At 37.5% G+C, this 12,840-nt stretch overlaps 1 protein-coding gene across 1 annotated transcript; it reads right to left on the bottom strand.

Moving 5' to 3' along the window:
* Positions 1–1,219: 1,219 nt before the first annotated feature.
* On the bottom strand, positions 1,220–5,571 carry LOC110101537. The gene is made up of 6 exons (XM_020829465.2): positions 5,415–5,571; positions 3,132–3,380; positions 2,761–2,837; positions 2,216–2,292; positions 1,992–2,124; positions 1,220–1,908 (listed from the first exon to the last, which is right to left on the bottom strand). Exons 1-6 carry the CDS (start codon positions 5,470–5,472, stop codon positions 1,753–1,755), a joined length of 750 nt encoding a protein of 249 aa, XP_020685124.1. The 5' UTR covers positions 5,473–5,571; the 3' UTR covers positions 1,220–1,752.
* Positions 5,572–12,840: the final 7,269 nt, after the last annotated feature.

Genomic DNA, 12,840 nt, shown 5'->3' with positions numbered 1-12,840 from the left:
AGAACTCACAAGGAGTGGGACGCCACTCATATTGAACTTTGAGGCTAAAAACATCTCCATCCAGTGAAATGGGGATTTCGTCAGGGTATTTGGCCGAACAATCCACCTGAACGCAAACCCTAGCATACGTGAGACGAGTTTTTTGTGCTGTAAGAGAGTCTACCGCTAGAGGAATACCCACTTTGCTAGCTATCCTAGAAATGCCTTCAGAGTTCCAACATGCAAGGGGTAAATCATGGATCTTAACCCATATCGGAACATTAGAAAAGTTCTCCCTTGTAGGACGGAAGCGGGGATGCCATTTTTGTAAGACAAAAGGACGACCAAGTAAAAACCAAACTCCTCTATTCCATACCATGTCAAAATCTTCGGAGGAAGTGAATCGCAACAAAAAAAATCCATCACTGAGCGATAAAAGTTTTACCGAACCCTTGAGCGACCAAGTCCTCTTGATAGCTCCAAGCAGAGTTTCATAATAGGGTCTCCTCCCTAACGAGTAGCCAACAAGACACAAGCTCCAGCCTTGCGCTCCAGCCAAGAGCTTTTCACCAGAGAAGGGAACAATCTCAGGTTCTTCAGGAAAAAAAGAGAGCGGGATGTTGTCGGTCGCAACCTCAGAAGGCGCAAAAATGTTGTTCCAGTCGCGTAGGGGAGCAACAGGAACTCCACTACTCCCCGAAGGGAGTGGGGGAAAGTTAGTAGCATAAGTGGAGGAGGAGTTCATAGCGATGGAGAGGCCTCCGGCTTAGCCGGAGGAGGCGGCGGGAAGGAGAAGCAAAATCGCGGGAAACCGAAACCCTAGCAGAGCTCCCGCTAGAGGAATAAAGATAGAAGTTCTTACGTATGGCAGTGTTATTCAAGCATGTGCTGGACCACGTTCCACCACGCAACATAACTAGCTCACCAATACAGGCCGCAGGACCACAACTTGTGCGGCACCACCTTTCATCAGCTGCATGTAGCAGTCTGACATTCCATAACAGAAAGCATATTCCCCTCAACAAATTGTACTCACACATTCTACTACCCTATATAGACAAGACCTGTAATAGAGAGATACGGAGCTTCTTCATAATGAAACAGTGATTTCTTCAGATAGTATTCTTCTCCAGTTCTTTCTTCCATCTTTACTTTTCTATTGCTTTATGCTATTCTTGTTTTATTACAGGGCTTACATATTCAACTCCCACCAGATCCCATTTAAAAACTACTACAACTAAATGAAACATAACTATATCCCAAAGCCAGTAAGGCAAAAGAACACCAGTTTTTTCTTGGGCTTGGTTCCTCATCTGGAAAGAATTTTTACAAGCTTTCAAACTATTACACTCTCCCCTAACCTTTTCATGTCTGTTCAGCATAAACATGGAAATAATTATCTGGCAAGCCCCCTTCTTTTGATGGCATAAATGGATATAAATCATAAACATATATGAGAATCAATCTTCTTGCTCAATTCTTTCTCTTCCTTCCATGTTGGTCTTATGAGCTATTTCATGATATTTGCATATAAAGTTGCCATCATCTCTTTGACCAATTTAAAAGGCTCATTAAGTCTTCGTTTGGGACAGTTTTCTTACTGCTTCTTAAAGCAGCTTTTTAGTCAAAAAATTTATTTTTTTAACTAAAAAGCTATTTTAAGAAGCAATAAGAAAGACGACTCAAATGAAGCCTAAGTTGTTCAACACCTGATAGGAAGCTCATGGTTAGAAGACAAAATTATGATTCCATGACAGAACCAACTGAGCTTTGTCAACAACCAGAATACATGGCTTCTTCTATCCTCCTGATGACCACACTCAGGCTATGGGCAGATCGCAGAGCCTTAACAGCCGCTAGAAGTGCAGGCTTATGCCACTTAAGAAGATTGTAAGACTGCATGACTGACCAACGTGCTTGATTTGCCATCTCATTAATTAAATAAAGAAAGCAAAGCAATATTAGAACAGTTACTTCCAAGGTTTGAAGGAAAAATGCAGAAGTGAATATACCTGTGGTACAGTTAATGGAGGTTGGAGGAGAAGACAGATACCCCTAAACAAATTTTCATCATTTTCTCCACCTTCTGCTTCTCCATAAATGAGAGCTTCAGCGGCAATCCCAGAAAAGAGAACCATACAGTACCTGAGAATGTTTTTAGGATGTATGGTGATGTATTGTGTGGGAAAGAGGCATATAACTCTGCTATTACTTTTCCAACCTTCACATATTTTACCTGTCATAAGCAGTGCTACTGAGTCGACCTTCTGCCAGCTCTTTTTCTAACTTCTCATCCCAAAATTGAGTACCCGCCTGTGCGAATGTGAAGATTTAATCCACTGTAGGGTAGTCTGACAACCAATCTTTCACAAACAAGTTCCGTTTGTGCTGAAGCAATTATAAGAAAGAAAAAAAATGAAAATGATAAAGCAATTGAGTTTGAATTTGCTTTGCTTCATTTGTTTGGTTGAGTAGGGTTTAGATTTTTTTTTTCCCATGCTTCATTGATGAGGAATTCAATTTTTTGTTTTTTTTTTTATAAGGGGTTGAGTCATGGCAATGACCAAATAAAATTTTCTTCTATTTTTCATCAGAATTAAGTAAGAAACTAGGAATTGTTCATCGTAAAATGCATGTGCTCATATTTCTTAGATAATCCGTATTGAGAATTGATAAAAGAGAACCATGGAAAAAAGATCCGACTTTCCAACATAGAGAAGCTTGTCCTAATTCCATAGAAAAAGAAAAAGGCTATTAGTAAATCTACATATAATATAATACCTGGCCTTGAATGCCCATCTTCATTGCCACAATGGGGTCCAAAATGACCCCTCTTATAGGGCATCCCATCAGATATGCTGGAATAATTGAAGGTAAAGTTAAATTAAATTAGTCATTTAGGCTTCGTTTGGGGCGGGCTTTCTTACCGCTTCTTAAGACAGTTTTTAGTTCAAAAATTCAAAATTTTGTACTGAAAAGCTGCTTTCTGATGAAGTAATAAAGCCGTCCCAAACGAAACCTTAAACTCACTATTTCAACAAAGAATATTGATTTAAAATTCATGGACTGCTGCACATATTTCTGTCACCAAGAGGTCAAATATGCATATGTTGTAAGATGGTTGGGACTGTATATCTAGCTTAAGAAGTCACCTGTTAGAACATGCCCTGCTTCATGAACAAGAACTCGGCTCCTGTAAGGAGGCCAAAAGCATAATATTTGTGCAAGACAGGTTCCCCCAAGAAAAACAGCGTCAATAGCGGCCAAACCTAATACCGCTGCAATATTAGGCCTTAGGTCTACTCCTTGAGAGATCAGAAGATTAGCGCCACCTAAAATTCCAAGCAACATAATCCTAGAGGTTCCAGAAAGACCCCACTTCTTAGGTGCAAGCTTCGAAGCTGTACAAATGGCAAATAGATCACTTAGCGATTTAAATTATTGCGCACAAAAGGAGTACAATGGTTATATTCAAAAAGGTAAAAGAGCGTATAAAGAGGACAGTTTAGCAACTCAAGAAATTATTTAATGATGATGTTTAAAAAAATTATTTTAGAAGAACATAATAAACCAAATAATGAAGAGCATTATGGACAAAAAAAATAAAGCAAAGTTAGCTTTGAGAAGACATGTAAAAGCAAAGCTTTAGACCTACATGAGAATTAAAAATAATAATAATATTATAACAAAAAATAACATGCATAAAATAAAAATAATTATGAAGAACTGCCAAAAAAAAGGAAAAAACAAAAATATCATGATAACCAACTATGCAACATCCAATGGATCCTATAAGCTAAAAAAACTCATTTAGAATGTCTTGCTTGAAGCCTTATCAATACAAGAGAGTAGTGATAGATTTTTTTCCAATTTCTGACCCATCTAGTAAATAGAATTTGGAACTTTTATCAACTAAAACTACGACACTATGAATGCACGCATAGGAACTATAAGGTTGCAAAGAATATGATTATTACTAAATTCTCAAATTGGAGGGAGCTAAGGTATTCCAATAATAGGTTGTTCAGTCTCAATGCTAATACCAGCTAATGATGAAGTACCCATCTTCATAAAACAAGTAGGGAGCGGAATAAAATTGATTCCAAATTATAAGTGCAGATATCTATTAAGATTTGGATAATTATGAGGGAAAAGATTAGGAGGTCGTCAAATGATTGATGAATAAACATTTCATGGTAATAAAGAAGACAAACTTATATCAAATATTAAAGCTAGGTAGGAAAGTAATGAATATAGACTATGAAATATTAAGTCAGCGTGAAATAATCAAATTGATTTCACACCAAGAAGAACTTCCATGAAAGTGATTTTTATGTTAAGACAATTAATAAAAAAATATATAGAGAGCTAATAAAGGTTCCCAATATGGTTGTTATTATCCTTAAGAAGGCATATGATTAGGGGCGTCAATTTCGGGTCACGGGTCGGGTTCGGGTCGAACCCGAAACTGACCCGTCACTATTCGGGTCAACCCGAACCGTTTTTGAGAACGGGTCAGTTTTCCTGACCCGAAACTGACCCGCTTCGGGTCCGGGTCAACCCGACACAACCCGAGTGACCCGTTTCCAACAAAAAAATTGCTAGTTTTTGGGTCAAAACGGGTCTATCTCCTCTTTTTCGGGTGAAAAACGGGTCAAAATCGAGTCAATCTCGGGTTGCCGAGTCAAAATCAGGTTTTCAGGTCAATTTCGGGTCAAAGAGTTAACCCGAACCCGACCCGATTTTTGAAACGGGTCGAAATGTTGAACCCGAACCCGACCCGTTTCGGGTTCGGGTTGGCCCTAACCTGAAATTTTCGGATCGGATTCGAGTCGGGTTTTCGGGTCGTGTCAAATATTGACACCCCTACATATAATCAAGTTCCACAATGATTGAATTATTGTGGAATAAGACATAAATGTGTGCGGCAAAGTTATGCTGAAGTTGTTATATATATAGTGCTAAGCAATTAGTAGTTGGGGAATGAACAAAGACTTACCAATAATACTAGGATCATATCGAGGATCAATAATAAGTCCATGTGATAAAAATCTTCATGTTTATTTTTTTCTCTGTTTGCCTTCCGCCCTTATTTCATCAAAAGCATCATATCAAGCAATGATTTGAGCATACCTTTTTATATTTGTATTCATTGGTTTATATTTTATTGGTTATGTATGTAATTAAGAACATGTAAAGATGGTCATAGAGAGAGGGATATATTTTTACTTCCTAGATTTAGGTTAGTTCATATGATTTGGCATGAAGTCAATCTTGATTCAATTCAGCTTAATTTTCACAATGAATTGTTTCATTGGAATAAAATATATTTTCCTTTATTTGTTATGTTGAGGTTGCAAGGCAATGGCTTATAGACTTAATCCCTTGTAATTAATTTGGGTAGTGACTGCTAGACAATAGAGGACAGACTTTACCTTCCAAGCCAGTTTGTTCCTTCAAAATTGTTGGTGTGACCTCTCTTGCTCCATCCATAACTGTAAAGCAAAAAAATATAAAGAAAATAAATATGAAATTGAACTATTTTAAAAGAAAACTGTCAGTAAACAGAATTGTATACAGTGCCAAGCTATTTTTAGAACCATTGATAAAATAGAAAATGTCCTGCAAACATAAATAGCATTACCATGCCAACACGATCACATACGCCCATAATGAGGAATCATACAATCTAAGCATCCATGAGGAATGCATGAGCTCCACGAGGTTACATCGCATATTCTTAAGGATTTTAGATTTAAAAAGTAAAAGCTTTCCCATTGCGCTCAGTGCGAAAGAGTATGGCTAGAAAAACAAGAGATAATAAAAACACATGCTGCTTAACAAGGACCAAAATAGGTTGTCAGGTACATTTTCTAAAACACAAATATCATAATGGGCATTGCATGACTAAACTAATCCTTCTCCCAACGAAGGAAACTGACTTAGCGCAACAGAAAATATCCAGAAAACATAGCCACACTATCAAATGTATTGAAGCCTAAATACATCTAACTCAGGCAATCAACCGTACTGCAAATACAGTATATTCACAAACAGAAAGCAATCTTTATGTTGCAAATATCTAAGAAGTTTAACTTTTGTTTGACAGACAAAATTTCATTCTATCTTTTTTTTTTTTATAGCAACCAATATGAGAACTCTCACCATCCCAAGGAATTCCAGCGACATAAGCATGCATTTCTAACTCTGAAAAGAAAAAAAGTGCCCATCAAGTTGAGAACTCTTAAGCTATAGCTGTCTACCATAAGAACAGTATCGCCTATCATCTATCAAGCATAGACACAACAATTTTTAAGCTTGTTGCTCTCTCGAAAATCATATTCTAGATTAATGAATTCGTCTTAATTTTTCAAATTTTTTAAATAAAGTCCAGTACATAATGGACATACTTTTCGTGCATCAACTTCTCTTAAACTAACCACTTTTCTTATTTAGAAATAAACAGGAATTTAAAGCAGAGCATAAATTCCCTATTTATAGCTCTATGTATGGTCCAACATATACACCCATATCAAAAAGATTCTCAGGTAAAATGGCATATAACATATTAAGATATGAGCCATGCTAGACATGGGGTTACATGCAACAATACTTTCTGGTAAAAAAATAGCTTTTTTTATTTATTAAGCTCCACACTTGCATATTTAGATATAAAAAGCTTTTCACATCACAAAATAATGATGGAAAACTAAAAGTTCAACCTAACATAAGTATGACAACAGTTTGAAAAAAAAAACAATGCAAGGATGCCCAAAACAACTCTACATCCAATGATATGAATCCACTTGCACATAGTTTAGAAGTAACAGTGGATAATTAGAGAGTTAATTACCTAAGATATCATATCATAAGATACCCAGGGCGAGAACATTAATTAAAGATAAGAAAAAGTTTTCCTTTTTTTTCGGTGTCATTTTTTCTTTAGAAGTGTTAAATAGCTCAAAATTCTAATTACAATTGATGATCCAAATATGGTGGCCTTGCCGAGAAAGGAAAATACACAATTCAATAAACCACAAAAATCATTGCCTTGTTCGAGTCGATTCAAGATCATGTAGACGGCCTTCTTGCTCTAGATCGCTCAAACCAAGCTTCTAGAATCTCATCGACAACACATTCTCATAGCATTGAAACTTAAGATATCGTCAACCCACGATATTGTCCTATCCAATCTTAGGTTGCTAATTCAAAACATCCTTTTACCCACCCATCTCCTCCCCCGGTTGTGATCGTAGCAGCCATTCGTCCACCCACACCTTGTGCGATCGCAAGCAAGCAATATCACTAGTATTAACCCAATCCCATCATCTTGCGTTGCTTTCTTTTAGAATCCGCGGGGCTCCTTCCGCTTGACAAATGTGGCTGAATTGAATGTTCCTATAGAAGGTGCCAACCACTCATGATCTATTCACGACTATAAAAACAAACACTATCGTTATATGCAAGATCCTTCTTGATCTTGGTCTGGTCCAATATCCCATCCTAACCTCGTCGACAACCGGATCCAAATTAGAGGAACCAAGGTGCATCCTCTAACAACTCCATCCCACAAAAAAACCACTACTCGCAAACCTCGTCATGTGCTGTTGCCCTTCATGCAAGTATGTGACAATACTCATCATGCACAACATCCGTTCAAGTTTTTTTATCGCACGTCGCCATTCACCTTAAGAACCACATAGTTTGGGGCGCTCCAACTCTAGGAATTATAATATATGCAAGCACATTCTCCATTTGCATACTATAAAGCTCAAATCTCTATACAAAAGATGAAACAAGACCATGACCAATAAATTTTCTCCTCAAAACCACTGCATCTTCTACTGGTGACCATTTCTTCTCAATGTCCTTGCATTCATGCTAGATAGTTCCTCACGGCACATGAAGAACAATATGGGTCAGCAGTCTACTCATCATAATCAATAATGGAAAGAGAGTTTAAGTAGTCTTCAACGACTTTAAAATAGACATTCCTAGTTTTAATGTAGGAAAGTCAATAAAAATGAATCTGTTAAGGTTGCTTAGTTTTTTTTTACCACAAATCCATCTAATCATTGCATTTATATTTGCCTTCATTGGGGCAATGGATGGACGGCATCATTTTCTTACCTACTGAAGCTGTATTTAAACAAACGATGAGTTCTGAAAATTCTTCAATTAAAATTTCTCGATGTTTGATTCATCCCTGCTTTGAAGATCTTGAAAAATTTGAATCAAACCTTCATTGGTGAAAATGAACATTCGCAAGCCAGTGTGCAATGAAATATCAGAATATGTGGGATGTGCAAATGCTTATAACCGCAAATTTGGTTTGCACAATATTGAATCAATTGGTACCTTTTAACCGGACACAATGACAATACAGGATTTCTGTTGCGTTACCCACGTAGTGAGCAAAGGTCTTGATGTTGTTTGTTTGTGATTGGATGCACACTCATGGTCCCAAGGGATGATGAACTCAAGGTTTCCTCAAGTTCCTATAGCAAGGTTTCCTCTGGCAATGCCATTGTCGTTCTATGCACACAAAATAATTGGCTGTAGAGATTTCGGCTGATGGAATGGTGAACCTTCATTGGATTGACGTGATTGTTTGAGAATTGAGGACAAGTTACTTGGCAGGTCTGTATGATGTAATCTCTTGTTATTAGTGTATAGTTAAAAGCGGATAAATTAGAAGAGTTAATTAGTTTTGAGAACATTGACCTATAATTATCCCAATTGGGAAGATAATGAGTGACATTCATAACATCCACTAAATGGAGGACCCAGTAAACTACACCGCTTCAAAGCATGTTTCCAACCTTCAAAAAAGCAATCAGCTCTTAATCAAAATCAAAAAGTAAAGTGCAATCATTCAGCATCCAAAGCAAAAAGCCAAAAATCACGTAAGAGACGCCCAATTATCCTCTTGAATGTCCTCTAAACTCTCTCATTACATGAATAATACTGAAGAAAAGTATGAAGGAGATCCGAATTACCAAATACTCTGATTTCCAACCAATTCTCCCAGACAAACCACGATCTTTCAAGAAACGCAATAGCGTCTTCCCATCCAAACCTCATATCATCTGGCGTAATGCACGTGTCTAACACCTCCCATCCTTTTCCAATCTGGTGCAGGTCCAGCATATAGACAACGAAGGGTTCGGGGCATACGGAAAGAAGTGATGCAGGATTTGGAGAGGATGGTGAATTTTCCAGGTTTCGCTAACCGGAGGGCTCGAGCGAGTCTTTCTCCCATCACCGGCATCCTCGTAACTCGCGCGCATTACCATCTATAGTCTTAATCCAGTGACACGAGCATTTCGCTGGAATCTCGCTTTGGGGTCGAAAATATAATAGGTTGCGTTTTCAAGCGGGAAGCTGCATGATTGCAGAGGGGGACGCAGACAACGTCAAAGACTTTAGGGCGTAGCCTGTTTGTTTAAAGTATTTCCCTCGTTCCGTTTGATATAGCTATCAGTTGTGTAATGTTGGAAGGAAGTTTACCCGTAAAATCAATTTTTAGTAAAACGCGTATTTTGAGCGGTGTACAAAATTTTTTTCTGCCGCTATATCGTATTCCCGGAAACCAGCAAAGTTTCGCCTCACCAATACCCGAATAAACCGGAGCGTTCTCAGGTCGCCACGAACCTTCGTACTTCTTCAAAGGCAACACAAAAACTGTCGTTTTTTTTAGACTCCTTCCACACGGTCTCACCGAACAAGACAGCTGCACATGATCGCTGAATCTCGCTCAAGTCGGTAAATAAAAACTCTGCCCGATCGATCAGGCAAACCTGACCATCCCTCGGCATTTTCCGCGTAAGCTCCTAGTGAAACCGAATTTCCATACTCTTTGCTCCTTCGTTGTTGTCGAGCTAATTCGCTTCCTCACCGAACTCAGTTCCCATTCTTTACTTGCTTCCCCACAAATTTAGTGGTTTTTCGGAAGCATCGGATCTGTATATGAATCAGCTGCAAGGTAAACTTTTCTCTTTTTTTTTTTCTGCTCATTCGCTTGATATTTATTCAATACTTATCCTTCACAAGGTTTATCTTTTACATTATGATTCGCTGCTATTAATATTTGTTTGAAGTTGTTAACCAATGTTCTCTATCTTTTTTGGGAATGTTTGGAATATAAGAATATCTTTTCTGCCTATCAAAGTAAAAATTGCTAAAAAGCGATGGTTGATTTGAGCATTGTTATCAAGATATTTCCACATTTCACCCTAATTAAGTTGAAGAGAAAAGAATGGATGGAAAAGACTGTATCCAGTTTTTTTGAGTCTTAACCACTGCAGTAGACGAAGAGAAATTTAAATAATCTTCGATCATTCAGCAGTGACTGATTCGGTTGATGGTAAATGAATTTCCACAGCCATTGAGGTTGTGGATGCAGTCATGAGAATGTTCCGGACTTCTAAAAAGCCATTTCTCTCATAGTTAATATCAGATACTTCTCTAAAAGAGAAGAGTGCTCAGAAAATGCAACTCAGCCTTGATGCGATCCATCGACATCTTTTTTTGCTAAAGACCAATTAAGTTTGTCTATAGCGAATAAATTCCATTTCAAACAAATCCTTATTACCGAACATCTGAAAATTTGTTCTTACGCGTCTTCCATGTAATGTCACATTTTCACCCTCTTGATTCGTCTCATACTTCACAGCCTATACAATTACAGAAATTTTTTGTTAAATTAGACATTAAACTATTTTTTGTTTAAATTTTTTTGTAACAGAAGCAATTCCAGTAATCAAGGACTTGAATACATGGTGTTATATGTATTAGTAAAGTATGTAATGCTATTTTGTTTTCACATGTGATTAACAATTGTTGAAATTTATTGAGTAATAATTTAATAATTAGTTATTTAATATGTGATTGTCAGCCCTCACACGAAGGATTCAATTCAGATTCTTTGCTTATTGCATTTCTCAATTCAAAAAAAATTATTTGAGAAGAAAATAAATTAATTGCCAGCTAAATGATTTTTTTTATTTGATTTTTTTTATAGAAGAATTAAAACGGAAGATGTAAGTAAATAATAAATAATATATTTAAATTTTATCCATATATGTAGGTAAAATTATGTTGTATGGTTAAAAAATGATAAAATAAAAACTTTTTATTATAAAATATTAGAATTAAATTTTCTAAATTAATACATACAACATATATATATTATATAATATATTATAAATATATATATATATATAAAATAATATATAATATATTATATAGTACATAAATTCATGCAATTATGTCTTTTATAATAAATCTCATACAGCAGACTCCTCCAACAACAATAAACCTTACTTCAAGTTTTAATAAGCACTTCAAAATATTACAGTCAAACATACTCAATGAAATACTCCATTTTATTAAACGGCTGTTCTCAACCCCTTTCTAAAACTCCTTTTATATAAGCAAACCAATCAAACGAAGCCTCAGCTGCTGGAGAAAAAAACCGAGTGCTGCGAGAATAAGAACCGCCGACTATTTTGTAAAAGGAAAATATGTCTCATTCTCAAATTTTCTCAGCGAAAAGTATATTAACTGAGGATAATATTTAAATGTCCATCACATAGTTAAATTATTCAATAACATTTAAAATTATTTAATCAAAACAATAGATTTCAGTTGTGCGCAGGGTTCCTTCCAATCGCTCTCTTGTTTCCTCTCCTCTCGCTTCCTCCTCCGGTGCTGCGGAGGACTTTTCTCCTTTGCCTTCTCCGATGGAACTCTCTTCAAGCTTTCCCCAATTTCGTTGGGGAGCGGTTAGCCTCTCCAGAAACTGTGAGTAAGGTTCGCCTCCGAAAATACTACTCAAAACCTAATTTCCACTTCTGACGACCGGAATATTCCGTTCATGGGAAATACATCAGGGTGGATGACTGGAAGTTATTTAGTCGCTATCTATTGGAGAGGCTATAGAGCCATGTGGGTACAAAACTTGGCTGAAAGTCGGTTCAGGCTCTTTCTTAAGCAAGGTTTTTCCTTTGAGGTCTATTATCCGAAGATTTTGAGATGGTATGTCGAGAGGTTTTGGTTCTCTGGAAAGCCGTTGTTTGCAAGAAATGCAACCCAATTAAACCAAAAGAAAGAAGATTTCAAGACAGTTCTGATTTGGGTGAAGATCACGATCTAGCCGCTGCATGCGGAACTCGAAGATTCGAGAATGCAATAGATGCGTCTATAGCAGCCGACAACTGACTGAGCTAAGATCCAGCACACGTTTGCTCGTATATGCGTTTTAGTGGACTGCATGCTACCTAACCCGGAGAGATCAGGTCCCTGGTGGTGATGTTGTGTGCTTGAAGGTACAATACGATGCGCCTCTTCTGTGCTCACTGTAAATTTTAATCATATTTTCTTCTCTTGCCCTTCTACCGGATGCTGTGTTGAAATGGTGTTGATAATTTTGGGCTGAGAATGGTCAAGCAAATGGAAGAGTTTTAGTAGGGGGAAGCCTACTTCACACAAAATCCTATCATCACTGAAAGTAATCCTGCTGCTCAATCTGATATCCGACCCCTTTAATGTGTCATAGGTGATCCCAACCCTGGTCTGCGTTCCAATGTGATAAAAAACTCTTCAGTAAATTCCACTCCCCCCACCTTTCAAAGCTCCTCCCTAAGTTCATACAAGCCAACATGATAAGGATCACAAGCCTGCGGGGTTTTTAGTTTCGGGAATTCTCACTAAATCTCCAATAGCGCCCACATCACTAATATATATGTTCCAAGCTCCCTTAAAAAAGGACTTTTAGTTGTCACGAAAAATTTGGTGTTGGAGGGGGGGGGGGGGGGGGGGGGGGGGGGGGGGGCGGGGGGTGGGGGTGGGGGGGGGGGG

Source organism: Dendrobium catenatum, unplaced genomic scaffold, assembly GCF_001605985.2.
Source record: "Dendrobium catenatum unplaced genomic scaffold, ASM160598v2 fragScaff_scaffold_716, whole genome shotgun sequence".
NCBI lineage: Eukaryota > Viridiplantae > Streptophyta > Magnoliopsida > Asparagales > Orchidaceae > Dendrobium > Dendrobium catenatum.
This window is presented reverse-complemented; position numbering and strand designations above follow the sequence as displayed.

What these genes read in the sequence shown, in the direction of transcription:
- LOC110101537 (XM_020829465.2), bottom strand. Translation starts at nt 5,472, where the DNA reads ATGGATGGAGCAAGAGAGGTCACACCAACAATTTTGAAGGAACAAACT. An exon ending in GGAACAAACTGGCTTGGAAG is followed by an intron (nt 3,381 to 5,414) that starts GTAAAGTCTGTC and finishes CCATTTGTACAG; the next exon opens with CTTCGAAGCTTGCACCTAAG. An exon ending in CTCCATTAACTGTACCACAG is followed by an intron (nt 1,909 to 1,991) that starts GTATATTCACTT and finishes TTAATTAATGAG; the next exon opens with ATGGCAAATCAAGCACGTTG.